The sequence below is a fragment of the Pyxicephalus adspersus genome, chromosome 10 (genome assembly GCF_032062135.1).
Source record: "Pyxicephalus adspersus chromosome 10, UCB_Pads_2.0, whole genome shotgun sequence".
Classification (NCBI taxonomy): Eukaryota; Metazoa; Chordata; class Amphibia; order Anura; family Pyxicephalidae; genus Pyxicephalus; species Pyxicephalus adspersus.
In genome coordinates, this window is record NC_092867.1 from 23230435 (window position 1) to 23246085 (window position 15651).

General features: G+C 35.5%; 1 protein-coding gene across 1 annotated transcript; it reads left to right on the plus strand.

Annotated features, from left to right (window-relative positions):
- Nucleotides 1–11106: 11106 nt before the first annotated feature.
- On the plus strand, nucleotides 11107–12051 carry LOC140339953 (olfactory receptor 1G1-like). The gene has a single exon (XM_072424880.1). The coding sequence runs from the start codon at nucleotides 11107–11109 to the stop codon at nucleotides 12049–12051; it is 945 nt and encodes a 314-aa protein (XP_072280981.1).
- Nucleotides 12052–15651: the final 3600 nt, after the last annotated feature.

A 15651-nucleotide genomic window follows, 5' to 3' on the forward strand; every position in this document is an offset into this window, starting at 1 on the left:
AACACCAATAGCATTTTTGTGAAAGAACATTCTACATTTTTATTTAAGGATATTTCACATTTGAATTCATGGGTGTGGTGGTAAAATTCCTTTGAGAGACAGAAAACTGGCTTCACACACACTGGAGTAATGTACTGTATAGGGGTAACTCAGACTCAATTGAACTTTTCTTTCATATTAGCTAAATATAATCCAGATATATCAAACTAAAAGTGTTCAAAGTCACAGGTACAGCCAATTCTTTGGAAAGTGGTGAAAAGGTTTGTCCTTGGTAAAAGTGCCATTGGGAAGGACTTTTGCTTTCTTGAGGAACTAGTGGACTATCTGCAGATGTCTGACCAGGGGTATATTGGGGCGGTCACGGGTGAGAACACCATGCCTTCACTTTTTTTTCGGGAATGGGCACGTGTGTCCACTCTTATTTTGCAAAGAATTCTTTGGTGATCCACAGCTCTGGCCCGTCTCCCCCCTTCACTGGGTCAGGAGAAGGAAGGGAGGTGCACTGGCCAGAGCCGTGGACCATGTCTCCTGTATGATTGGGAGGGTGGGCGGGTTCTGGTATCATAAAGTCACTCTGGGGGAAGTTTCTTCCACTTTGAGTGACACATAGGCAGGGGTGTAGTGGGGCGGGCATGTTTACATAACAATGATGCGCATGCGCGCCCACTATGGATAGTACGGTTCCCCCTCTCCTTTTTTTTTACTACACCCCTGTGTCTGAAAGGCCCCCTACTGAGTAAAAGCTTTTCAATTAGCATACCTTTGCCTATTGGTGAATTCTATCTCTGACTCAGCAGGGTACAGGACATACCTCTGCAGAGAAACCTTTGTCTCTATATAGAAAGCAAGGGACCCCCTTGCAAGATGTTAGGCTTTTCTACTAAGGCCACTAATTTCTAGTGAAAAAAAAACTATGCACACAAGTATTCTGCAGAAAGGCATGCTTTAACATAACAGCAGCACAGGGGTGTCTCTGCAGAATTAGCCTATTTTTAACCAGGACTTTATGACTGCTGTTGCTTTCCTTTTCTTTGGGTTCATGGAGTTTACTAGAAGTTCTACTGATCAAATGTTAAGGGCCATACAAGACTTATGGTTCTTGATCACAATGTTCTAATACAGGCTCAATTGCACTTCCAACTGCTTATTCAAAGTGCAGTTCTTGTAAGCGTAAATTTGCTTCTGGTCACACAATTGCTTTTCCTCCTCCAACTGTCTATGCTGTGGTTAAATACATAGTAGTTGAAGAAAGGCAGCTGGGAGAGGCTAGCAGCGTGGTCTTTAAACACAAGTTTGAAAGGAGTCTAAGGTTTATTTTAGACACAGGGTGTCAAATTGTTTGGCTGACACCTTCTGGTCTGACCACACTGCTTCCACAGCTGCATGCAAAAAAATGGGTCCCCACTGCTTTTATTCTCAGAGTGAGAAATTATGCGACTATGGTTGAGCTTGTGGCAGACTGCTGCAGCTCACTATGGGTCATCCATTCTAAAATGAATTTTGCTTCTGCTTATATATATCACTGAATTTTTAGATCCAAGTCAACAATAGTATGGTCGGGGAATCCAAACAAATTACCAGCTCCCAGAAGGGTCAGCATTGGTGCAGGAACAAAAAATGAGGTAAATTAGCAGCTCCGGGAGGGTCACCACTGGTAAAAAAAACAAGTACCTGGGAGGGTCACCAATGGTATGGTTGGGGAACCCAAACAAAGCAGCAGCTCATGAGAGGATCACCACTTGTACAATAAAAAACCTAGGCAAACCATGTATGGAAGAAAATCACAGGCAAATCAGCAGCTCATGGGATGTTCACCACTGTTATAAAAACCCAGGCAAACCAGCAGCTCCAGGGAGGTTCACTACTGGTAAAAATCCCAAGCAAACCAGCTGTTCCTGCAAGAATTACCATTGGTATGGTGTGTAAACCCATTTCTTTTTTTCTGATTAAAATTTGTTGAGATAACTGACAGTTGTGTTTTCTTACTGTTATGATTTAATTCTTATGATTGTACACCATTATTTACTTGTTAGTCCTGAAAAAAGGGGATGTATGTAACTCTCAAAATGTGTTGCTTTTAACTTTGAAGTGGACCCAAAGTCTGGAATACTTGCCTCCTCATCAGCACACAAATATAACACCACAGAAATGTCCTTTGCTGGTGCAGTTTCTCTCTTTCCAAAAGAAAAGTTTTTTTATCTCTTGTTTGCCAGTGCCGTCAGAACAGTAAGGTACCGAAGTTACTAAAAATGAGACCAGATTTCAGCGAGATTCATTGGCTATGGAAGACCTAATTGCTGCAAAATAGATGAGGACACATTACAATCTCTAGACATGCTAAACTTTGTATTATGTGGTCACTTTCACAAATGAATATTTAATTTACAATCACAAATACAAATCATATATTACCAGTATCATAAATATGATAGAAAAGGGACATAGCAACTACGAGTCTCAAAGACTCTTTAGCTCAAAATAATAAAAACAACTGAATGTTGTTAGGACACGTATTCTTATAAGTATAATGCTGTAAAGAAAAGGTCATCAGAATAATGACATATCTGTGATGTGCACACTTATGTGCAACAATACATTTTATTTTCTGAGAACCGCAGTTTTGTTGAAAGATGGACAATAAAATGTATTAGTTAACACATAACTTGATACACATACAAGTTCAAATTTTAATACATTTTAAAATACTTGACTGACCTACAAAATCTCCCTGTAGGATTTTTTAAAAGCTTGGCATATCTATGAAGGTAAATACAAGGTTTAACAATGTAATACCGGTAATTAACATTAATCTGCAATTTGTATTTTATATCTTACTGGAGTTTTAATTATCTTGAAAAACTAATCCTAAAGCTGCAGTTTTTCTTCTGATATGTTTGAGTTTACCTATGTTTGAATTTTTATTGCTTGGATTTTTAATGTAAAATCCAGGAACAAATAATAGAAAAAATAATGAAGAATTAGATATTTTCTTTATATTTACACTGATCAAAATACAATGGGATGCTTGAACTGTAAAAAAAATATATTGCTGGAGAAGATGGGTTGCCCAGCAATTGCTAAAACATTTCCAAGATACGTTAGTACCTCATATGTTTACAATTTTTTACAAGGCAGCTAATGCAAGTACATTTCCTTCAGAAATGCTGCAAGCCCCTCTTGTAATAATTTCTAAACAAGGGAAAGATCCGGTTTCCACACAGAATTTTTACCCTATTTCTCCTCTAAATGCGGACCTTAGATCTATGCAATATTATTTGCCAATCGTTTGCATTCAAAATACCTTCTTTAGATAATTCTAAACAAGTAGGTTTTGCATGTGGGCGTCAGGCCCCAGGGCAGGAAGCACAGTTACCAGAAGTAGTCAGTAACTGGAGAGTCAGCGAAGTAGGAACACAAGACACAAAAATCTAAAGAGCATGAAGGTTACATGAACATGGATGGTTGCTGGAGCACATGGGTCACAGATATACAAGGGTCACAGAGGATCACTGAGGCACAAAAAACACTGAGGATCACTGAGGTCAGTGAAGAATGCTGCAAAGAAGATTGCCATTAGTGTATTAATAAATCAGCAAATAATGCCTTTTTATTCTCCCAAAGTACACAACAATCAGGGCAGCTGTCCCTTGATAGGAATATACAGGAAGAACAACAAACCCAACAACAGCATAAAGATCCAAGGATGTTGATGTTCAGGTAAGGAAGGAATAAGGAATAATAATATCATAATCAACTCTTTACACCTAAAATATATATTTCCCTGGATTGTTTCAACCTTTGCAATTTGATAAAATAGTTTAGGAAAGTGCACAGATCAGTTTTGTGAATAGGCTAAGGTTTTGTAATCAATAATATGTATTATTGATTATCTTTAGGCCAGAAATTTACACCTATAAGCCATTTCAATGTATATCAGGAGTAGTGTTGGTCGAATATCTCACCATTCAATTCGACAGCTATTCGATTGAATAGTGAGATATTGTTCGGGTAATCAAATGACAAATTCGAACACCATTGAAGTCAAAGTTATTTTTAGGGACTATTAAGAACTACAAGAGCAATCAGATTGCAGCCATTTACTAGTTGTATGTGTTCTTGGATAGAGTTCCCAACACAGGGCACTAGATGTGAACACAGGGCACTAGATGTGAACACAGGGCACTAGATTTGATGAATGGGGAAACTTGTCCCCAATAAACCTCCAGTGCTAGTGCCCGGGGATCGCCCGCAGTCACAGTTGTGATGGCAAAGTTCCCACAGTCATGTGACTGTGGGAACTGAACAGCAGATAAACTCTGCAATTCCACTACGATTCAGGTTAATTAGTGCCCTGGGGTTTGCACACTCTTCTCAATGATTGCAGACACAGCTGCAATCATTTAGAAGAGGCCCAGCAAGTATCTCTTAAGCTATGTACACACTTCCAATTATTATCGTTGGTAAACGAACGACGAACGATCCTGCACGATATCTGCGAACGATCGTATAGCACCGATCCTGTACATACAGATAACGACACGATCGTTAGTAGATATTGTACACATGATAGATGCGATCGTTTGAACGATACAGGAAGTGACATGCACCACAGGAAGTGAGCGAACGTTCGTTCATCGCGCGTGCTCAGACCATGGACGATCAATGAACGACCATACACACGATAGATGGTCAACGATCGTCGTCCAATCCGATCCGCCGGTCCGGTCGTTCATTTCCAATGACTATCCTCGTTCGTCGGCGTCGTTGGTTACTTTTTTTACGAACGATTTTTGCCCAATCGATCGTTCGTCGTTCGTTCGTCGTTCATTTCCAACGATAAAAATTGGAAGTGTGTACGCAGCTTTACTCTGTAACACACATTCCAACACAATAATATGATACATTTGTTACATTTTTATCGCAGTAGATAAAAGAAAAATGTAACAAATATATCATAATATTCCTGAACTGAAAAGCTACATTGTTTAAATTTGGTTTTTAATGCAAATTTACATATTTCAAGCAGTTGTATAAAGCAGTTCTTAAAATTTACATTTAAAGCATACCTAAACTCAGAACTTTAACTTTACATAAAAGGGTAGACAACCCTTTTTTATTTTAAAGAAAAAATTCTGTTTGTGTTTTTTTAAAGTGCAACACTCTTTTTTGCCCTAGGCGATTAGGAATGAATGGGAGTGCAGAGCCTCGTGGGATACCTATGTCACGCATCCCCGGAGGCTCTTGACTGTTCTTTCGGCAAATGCCCAAGCATCACCAGGGCACCTGCACAGTGCGAGATCAGGTGACGTAGTAGGAAGATTGCGGAAAAAAGACGATCTGCGCTAGGTCAAAGACGGATACAACAACGCCGCAGCACGCTGTAGAAGAAACCTCCCTACGGACATACTGAAATGCGGGATTAAAGGTAAGTGAGATTTTATTGGTTTGGGTGAGTTTTGGGTTTACTTCTGCTTTTAAAGAGGGTAAACTTTTTTTTTTAAATTCTATTCTATATATAATTATATTATATTTACAATTCTTTTTATTTGAAGATAATGCAAAATAAAACAGTACAGAGTGGAAACAAAAAATGACATAGAACAGGAAATTGAGGTAAAACATTTGGCAGAGGATAACATAAAAAATAAAACAATAAATAAAAGCAATGCTAGTCTTCAAAATCACTATCAAGGGTAACAGGAGGGTCGTTAGAAGGCTTTAGTTCAAAAGATCATCCTCTGCTTTATATTGAAAAGATGGGAAACATTGTCTCAAATAATTATCCATGAATACGGTTCTGGTAAAATATATAATTTATAATATACAATTTCCTATATTTTTATCTAAAAAGGTGCAACCTTTTTATTAATTTGTCATTTGACACAAATCATAAAACAACATAAAATCATAAGAGCATAAATCAAACCTGAAGCAGTTTCCTCCTCCTATTATCCCCTTTTTAGCTATTATTTTTCTGTTGATTGTTTGTCATTACTTTTATTTTTTTAACTAATAATAATATTTTTTTAAATTAATTTTTCATTTAGTGTAAAAATGCAAGACTAACAAAAAATTATTGTATTACCAAACAACTTTGCAGTGCAAAAATACTTTAGATGGAAAATTGATAAAACAAAATGTGTACTTTTTTTAGGTTTTTATTTTGTAGTTTTTTGCAATGCTAAAATAATCTCTGAATAAATAGGTTGAAAGCAAAACTGTGAAAAATCAAAATATCTATTTAGTAAAAGAAAGTTGTACCCTTTTTTAAAATGTGTCAAAGTATTTACACACAGTATATAAAAAGTATGTCATTTCAAATACAGGCAGGGATTAAAAGTACAAGAAAGTGAAACTCAAGTGTAAGAAATGTTATCTAAAGTAAAATAATGTAAATTAGGTCCCTCCGAGGATCAAATACACAGTTGGAATAAAGTTGCTTTAAGAACTTTGTTCAGACGATTTATGTGTATCCTCTCAGGATTTAAATGGAATGAATTCCAAATCAATTATTTCTTTTCTTGGTAGTGGATATTGTCTAAATATTACTAATTAGCAAACTATAAAAGTGTTTTTTAAGTTTGTATGTTTTAAGCTGATGTTTTATAGGAACTTTTTCTATTTGTTCAATCTTTTTTGTCCAAATACATAATAAAAACTTGATAAAGGCTTCTAAAGTACAATGAGCAGCTAAAAAGACTGCACAGACGTAGCTTACCTTAAGGCTCATTAATCTGATTGAATTCTTGGACTAAGTCTAATAAAGAATTAGTTGAAGAATTTGGTCATCCCCATTTCTACATAAATTTTAGGTTAAAATATTGATAAGTGTACACAACAGATTTCTTTTCAACAGCCCAAAAGAGAAAAAAAAGAAAAAAAAAGGTGGTAGCTAAAAAAAGAGAATGCTAGTTAAACAATTTATAACATAATATATATAATATAAAATATATAATAATATTCACTTGTGTAAACATAAAAAACACAATTTTTTAGTTCTGATCATACTAAAATAAAATATATGTAACCTTTTAAAATGAATAGTTATTTTATTTGTATTGTAAATGTTGCGTGTCACCTTTATGAATATTGTCCCAGGTAACTTAACTTTACTGTGCCACAATCAAATTACTTTCAATGCCACATTACTGTATCTAACTAATGTTATCTAAGTTAAGCATACCTGACCAGTTTAAAAAAAGGTACCAAAGCATATGCAAAGAAATACAGGAAAAATATTTTTACACGTTCAGGATGGAAGAACTCAGCACAGCTTCACCTTAGTCAGTAACCTAAATGAAAATTCACTTTGCAAAGTAAACTGCCTATAACCATTTAATAAATCAATATTATATAATTTAATATTTTTTCTGTGTCCCTACTTTAGGATTACAAAATTGCAGTTTGCAAATGCGGTAAAGAACTGTGAAATTACACTAAAGAGTAAGCACTGGGAATTGTAACAGTATTCTTTTACCCTGATGGCATATATATTTATTGTTTCTACTAATCTCATGATAAAATCCATTCCAGGTTTGCTGAATCACCCAGGTTCAACCACGATAGTCTATCTTTCCCGTCTTGCATAGCTTTAATAAATCAGGCTCTATGCCTGGTGCCAAATATCTGTCAGTTATTTACCAGCTAAATTTACCCATATTACAAATTGTTTGTCTTTAAGATTTATGATTCATTTTGTACCCTAATGTTTCTGTACTGAACTGTCTACCAAAGAGGACTTGATGATATAGCTTTTTTTAAAATTTTAAGACAAAAAAGGCGTTTGTTGCAAGTGACTGGTAATGCTGTTCTGGTATATATACTCAAATATTATGTGTTTTAGTAATTATTTGAATGTTGTTTAGTACGTGTAATCATGTATATCTATTGCAATTTCTTCTAACAATGTTTAGCTACTTGTGCTTGAACACATCTAGAGCAGCCCATTGAACTCTATCCCTTTTGTGGATATCCTGATGTGTTTGTTCTTTACAAATAAATTCTAATGATTGTAGATATTGCTGCAAGCTACAGTTTCACAAATAACAAATTCAAACATTATTGACCTTTTTGCTAGCAAAACTATTTACCAAAAATTATCTTCAGAATCTTCAAAGCTACAACCTTTCCTATAAAAATCAATACCCATACATTCTAATATATTTATGAAGCGATGGAAAAAAAATGATCATATATGCATTTGGTACATCACAAATACAAGACCTAATAAGAGCATTTAACAATAACACTTAGTATCTTAAAGAAAAATCAAAGGGTTCACTGGGCAAATTTTAATTACAGCTGTATTCTACATTGTTATACACTCAAATTAGAAAAAGGTTTTTAACACTCCTTTATTTGTCTTGATGATAAACACATAGCACACATAAACAGATAATATTACTATTTGGGTAAAGTATCCTGAGTTCCTTTTTCTAGCTTTTTCTAGTCATCCATGGTCTCCCTAGAGCTCAATTTCACACACATTTAGCCTTATTCAGGGCCTGCTTAAAAAGTCCTCTAAGGTGTTATGGTGTCTGTCATTGGCCCTGATTTACTAAAACTCTCCAAGGCTGGAGAGAATACAGTTCCATTGGTGAATCTGAGATAACCAGCAAACCTGTAATGGATTTCTTCAAAATCATTTGCTATTTGCTAGCAAATGTTTTGATCCCTGGACCAGATCCTTTCCAGGTTTGCTAGATTACCCGGCTTCAAAGATGCAAAGAACAGATTCTAGAACTTTTCTGTATATACTAAAACGAACCCTTTAACCCTAAAGGGACTTTTCTATACTGAAGGGGCACTAACTGTTGAACCTTATTGAAGTAATACCACAGTGATTGGCATAACCACAAGATAAAATGATACTTTATAGATCTATAGATAAAACTATAAAGCAGAAGAGCCTAATGTTTTGGAAAGACTCTGTCGTTTCTATGGCTTGCAGTAGCTCAATAAGGCACCCTTTTATCTTGCAAAAGTGATGTGTAATGCGCCTGGGCACACAAACCACTACCGACTCCAGATATCCTTGAATAAGGTTTATTCAGAATGGTACAGCACAGCAAGGGTTAAGTCCAATCAAGCAAGGTACAGAAGGATAAGGCAAAAGCAGGTCAGTAACAATCCGAGGTCAGGGCAGGCAGCAGGCAGAATGGTCAATAACAATCCGAGGTCAGGGCTGGCAGAGTTCAATCAGAGTTAGGTTCAGACCGGGTCACTGAGGAGATGACAAGCAGAAGTTTTAAACACACAAAGACACACCCAAGCACACTGCGGTAACAGAGGCTATAGCGGGCAATGGGGTGATGGACAGGCTCTCCTTAAATAGCCAGGATGACCAATCACCTTGCGCCACTTGGCACTGTCTGATGGGAGACTGAGTAAATCCCCTGCAGCTGATTGGCCGCAGGGAATTCAAACTAACTATGTCCCGCCCTGGGGCGAAGCAGCTGAGTGCCACGCCCTCGGGGGGTACAAGAGGGACGCATGGTAACACGCGCACCTCTTCCCACAGTACCCCTAGGACGTGCACTACTTTGCACTTGCACAGTGCTGGGAGCAGGAACCACATTCAAAGGGATGCAAGGGCTGCTGCCTGGCTGATCAGTAATTAGTCCAGGGCGGATCCCTCCGCCTGCAGAGACAGACAAGCTGTGAGCAGAGGAGCAGCCTTGGTTATGCTGCTTGCTACTGAGGGGTCTCCCTCTGTGGCTGGGAACCCCAGGGACACCGCAGGCTCGCAGGGCGGGTAAGTTCCTTGCATGATGATTTCCTTACTGTATTAATGCTTACATCAAAAGACAGTGATCTGTTCTCCTGGGTAAGGAGTTACTGGTGGTAAGTGCTTTGGGTCATTACCACTTGCAATAAATGCCGCTACTTCTTGGGACAACTACATGGCACAGAAAGGAACGCAGGCTTACAGGTGTGTCTTACAGAACAAAGATTAGAGTTGTGAGTCTCTTGACTAGTAAGTTATGAATGTGTTTTTGCAGTATGCTTATTTTTATATTATTATTATTTTCATTATTTTTGTGACAGAAGATATGTGACTGGTAAAGTAGGTCTTACCAATGAAAATATGTAGCTCAAGAGGCACAAGGGTGAAGGGGATTAGCGATGGGTCAGAATATCCACCTCAAGCAATTTATTCATTGAAATTATTCAAGCTATACAGAACTGAATGTACGTAAAGATGTGTGTAGAGCATACATAGAAAATAAAAATTAATTAAACCCAGCCCCTAATTAGAAATTAAATTCCATGTATAGTTTAAATTATTTATAATGAATGAACACATTAAAATTTAATAAATAATCATCTTCTTCTATAATTCTTCATCTTCAGCTTATTCTAAACAGAATCTTACTTTACACGCAGTGATTTCCCCAAGGTTTTAAACTTTTCATATGTAAAATATAAAAGAGCAGACGTCAAAGCATGTTTTTATATTGCTTTAATTCTCTCATGGCTATCTACAATATCTTTACGGTATGTATGATCAGTTGTTTTATTATAACACACATTCAATGCACAATAAATCGTAATTGCAAAAAAAATTGTAAATATATTTCTATACATTTACTTTCATGTATTTGGGTACATGTTGTTAAGCAAATTTTTACCACTTTCAGTAAGCTAAGCAAAAACTCCACTGCGTGGTAGCAATAATTCCCTTTTCTAAGTAAACAACCTAAACACCATTGGTTTATTAAGACCTTTTCTGCATACGCCCATCTTTTAGTAACTCAGTAGTTTGTAAAAGTCATACCATTAGGAGAAGTCCCAGCATTTTGATGGAAAGTTTTGGTGCTGTTTGTCTTAAACATTTTATCATAGTTTTTTTTTTTAATAAAATGTCTGATGCTGTTTACTATATTCTATATGTGTGTTCTGCTTGAAAACATTATGAATTTGACTCAAGGAAGAAAAAACAACAAGGAAAGTGGTTTAGAGAATTATTGACAGAAGCACTTGTACTCATAAATAAACCTCTTCCTATTTCCTCTGAATTTGTCTTTTAATACTTTTTTTAAATACACTACAAATGTATTGATTAATATTTTTTATTACATTTAAAAAATATCACTGGAGTAACTAATGGAAACAGCACAGACCAACATAACTGAATTTTCAATTCAAGGTTTCTTTGGTATCTCAGAGCTTCGAGTGCCGGTGTTCCTACTCTTCCTTTTTGCCTATTTAACCATTATCAGTGGAAACCTTACTATTGTTGCTGTCATTTGGACATTTTCCCATTTACATACCCCCATGTATTCTTTTCTAGCAAATCTTAGCATCCTTGATATCGCTTCCACTTCATGTACTCTTCCCAAACTTCTTTCCATGCTAAGTACAAAAAGAAACACAATCTCATTTACTGGTTGTATAACTCAGCTCTATTTCTTTTTATCTTTATCATGTACTGAAGCCATCCTGCTTTCAATCATGGCTTATGACCGGTATGTAGCCATTTGTAATCCTCTCCATTATGTTGTTATTATGAAATTAAGATACTGTGTAGTTCTGTCCTTAATTGCATGGATTGTTGCTTTTTTAGACATTGTTGGGCATGCTGTGTTAATATCTAAACTAAATTTTTGTGCATCTCATGTCATTGATCATTTCTTCTGTGATCTTGTCCCAGTGTTAAAGATGTCCTGTAGTGACACGTATAGTGTAGAATTGTTAACTTACACTGAAGGAACAATACTTGGAATTGCAACTTTCTTTTTTACATTGGGATCATATGCATTTATTATTTCTACAATTCTAAAGATAAAAACTTCACAAGGCCGGGGTAAAGCATTTTCTACGTGTACTGGGCACCTAACCTGTGTCACTGTCTTCTATAGTACTTTACTTTGTTTATATATGAGACCCACATCATATTATTCACCAAAACATGATAAGTTCTTTGCTCTTCTTTATATTGTTTTGGTTCCTATGCTTAACCCTGTAATTTACAGTCTAAAAAATGAAGAAGTGAAAAAAGTTTTTAGAGACTTTAAAAAAGGAAGGAGTCTCACCAAAGAAATTGGTTAATTTACTAGATACTGGTAGGCTCGGTTACTAAGTAACTGTCTTAATCTTTTTGGAACTCCAATGTCAAGAAATTCAAAAAAAAATTCTCAACTTTGCCTGTATGGAGGTTTTGGTGTTCCTTTAAGAATTTATTTTTACGGTTGTAGTAAATTAAAACATAAAATAAAAAAGAAATTGTGGGGAACCTGTTGTGATCAGCACAGCCTCATATAAGACATTACAGAGATTAAAGTCTCTATAAAAAATATACATTTTGGGTAGATGAATCCTTAGGTATACATGTATTTTAATTTACAAACCTTTAGTATATGGGTCCACCATAATCCTGATGAAAACATGCAGGCGTTACCTTTTCTAAGTCCGTCCCCAGCACTGTAAGAAATAGAAATGGGCTCTAGTTGCCTCATGTAGTAGAAACAAAAAACAAGAAAAAAACAGTAGGAGCCATGGAAAAGGTTTTTTTTCTGCATTTGGCAAATGCCAAATTTTGCATTTTGAATTTACTCACACTTTAATTTGCTAGAGATTTTTTTTTCTTTGTTTTTGGCATGATGCTCTATAGCTATGTACATGTACAGATCCATGTGTGAGATTTAGACATTTTTTTTCTCATTGCACCTCTGTTTACTGCCACAAGGATTTTTGTATTTTTACTGCCACAAGGATTTTTGTATTTTTACTGCCACAAGGATTTTTGTATTTCAAACGCAGGGTTCATGAAGAGTAAGTTCTCTATACAGAGTACTGTATTCAACTAGCATTTGTCTAATGTTACCGTTTACATAAGAACACCAGTTGGTTCCACCACTGTCCTCTCTTCCAAAACCCAGCTGGAGATTTGCATACAACAGAATAAAAACCTGTGTTCATAATCAACATATTTTTTTTCTTTCCTTCACCACTTCTTTATTTTTCCTTAAAATGACTTTATAATAGGATGCACAAGACAGACTGTAGCTCATTATAGTTATACTAGTGAGTGCTGCTGTAAAATGTGTGAAATCCTAATTTTTTGCAGGCCAATGCCAAAGAGAACTGAAATCAAACAACACATTTCTCTCATTTAGACTATATCAAAGCATTGGAAGAACAGACAACATGACAATGCAAATAGTGAAAATTTAGTGTATGAAATATGAAATAAACATAATAAATTCTTAGCATTTAATTTAAGCCTTTGATGATTGCACCTGTAATTGAATTAAATGTATTCAGGATCTCTGATGTTTTTACTTAATAAATTCTGTCTATGAAGCATGCATTAATTGAAAAATGAATAGTTGTATGTTGTATTAAAAATGTAATGAGAGATATCTATACATATGTGATCATTGTGAAAAGTTCATTGTAATGAAGAAAATTATTGTGAAAATTAAAATGTAGTTTGATCAAAGTCAGCATCATAATACACGCTATTATCATTAAATTTAAATTAAATTGAAAAACATTTATTTTGATATAGAGATTTTTTTTTTTTACTTTCTTTCATTATTTTTTTTACCTACTGTTGTTTTTGTTCAATGTGGTAACACCACAATTTTCAAGGTTGTTAATATAACAGTTTTTAGAAATTACCCTAAACTGCAGTAGCTTAAAAGGGGCTTTGATCCTAATTAAACTACATACAGGGTTTTTCAATTTAACCTCACTTCCCCTAACCCTTGGGAGGGTAAACCCCCCCCCCCCAAAAAACAAAAAAAAACCACCCAAACCTACAAAAGTTTTTTAAGACCCCCCTGTTTTTATAATTTAGTTTAAATTTGGCCATATACATGTTTACTTACATGGTTTATATTATTTCAAATTTTGTTATTAAGTAATGCCAAAAAGGGGGCCTTTCTTGAATTGCTTTGGTTGGGATTTAATATTAGGTAATTTCCCCTGGGTTTTTGATGGAACTTTATCGTTTTGAATGTCAAGTGTACCCCCAAGTTTTTTTTTTTTTTTTTGCTGTATATTTTAAAATTTTAATAAAATCTTTTAAAATTTCTGAAGAGTAGTTACAGGCAAGCTTACTCTACCTTTTATTTGTGGCACATTCACACTTATGAATTGTAGAAATATGTACTAAACATGTTAAATAATGCATGGTAATCCTCCTATTGTACTTTTGGTGTCATTCAATGTGAATTTCACCTCCAAATCACTGTAATGATGAAATACAACTCATGACAAGTGTCACAACAGCACACATGCTGAAAAAGGGGTCTGTTCGTGTCTGTACATTTATGGTGTGTTCCCATGATGAATAGGCCTAACACATACGTACACATGCCATAAAGCATGAAAATATATGCACTGAAAAACTTTGCAGCATGGGTACTGGGCCCTCAGAAAAGTTGAGCAAAACAAGGCTGTTTTATTGTATGGAGTTATTCATAAGTAATATACCATATTGGACCATCGACCATATACTTTAATTAACAACACTTTATTTAAAGCCATTTTGGGGAATAGGTCAATTCCGAACAATTTTTTTTTGTTTTCAAGAATTGGTTGTTACTTGCTCATCAAGGCATGGATGGTGGGGCTATGTTCAGTTGGGTGAATCAGGACCGAATCAATGGACAAACAATTTGTGATAGACCCAAGTGTTGCGACGCTGACATCAATAATCACAAGTCATGAGTGCACTCTGACTAAGGTGGGGGGTGTAAGAGAACAGTGAGTTCTGGAACACCAGGCCACGTAAAGGTAATAAAGATACAGTTTGGCCACCAATTCGAGGGATGTGCAATAATTCTGCTTAGATTGTTCATAAAATACATGTAAGACACATACTGCAGACTGGAAGCTGACATCTGCAACGACATAGATTAAACTAGGTCCCCAACAAGATTTGTAAAAGTGTTACAAAGTATAATATAAATATATTTACAATCAAACAAAATTTCTTTTTAAAACACAGGTTAAAATAGTAAAATTAGGGTTCAGTAAGACTATGTTTACCAAGTTGGCTTTCATACAGTAAAGAATATTTAAAGCTGAGCAAAGACCTAAATACACAGAATAAATACATACACATCAGATGTGTTTTACTTGCTAAAAGCTTTGTGATTCTGTGCATCTATTCCTGAGGGTTAAACAGCAGGGGAGGGCTCTGATCTTTCTCTGCTCCACTCAAAATGTGGCGTACAGTTCTCCTTCACAATTGGACAGTGGAAACAGGAATCATCACATGGATAAGATCATTTCTTTATTACTTTGCTCATTTTTCCTATCAGAATGTTGTTATCCATGAACACTTTAGCCAACTGGTTGCCCCTTGTCACTTCTCTATGTAGAGAATAAACTTTTGATGCTTGAGGTGATATAACCTCTAGCTGTGTTGTCTGATATATTGATGTGTTAACACACATTGGCAGTAACATTTCACTCATTTTTGATCAGCTTCTAATTTCTGTAATTACTATGATGTCCTTTTGAAATTGTCTTTCTTACAAAGTTTTCCACAATATATTATGCCAACTCTGCATTGCTCATAGGAGGATTTCTCTTCACTTTCTTACATGTGACCATGGCTAACTCTTTGGATGACTAGATGGATTGGATAGATTGATATATTTTTTAGATATAACTAAGACCCATTGGTAACATGTC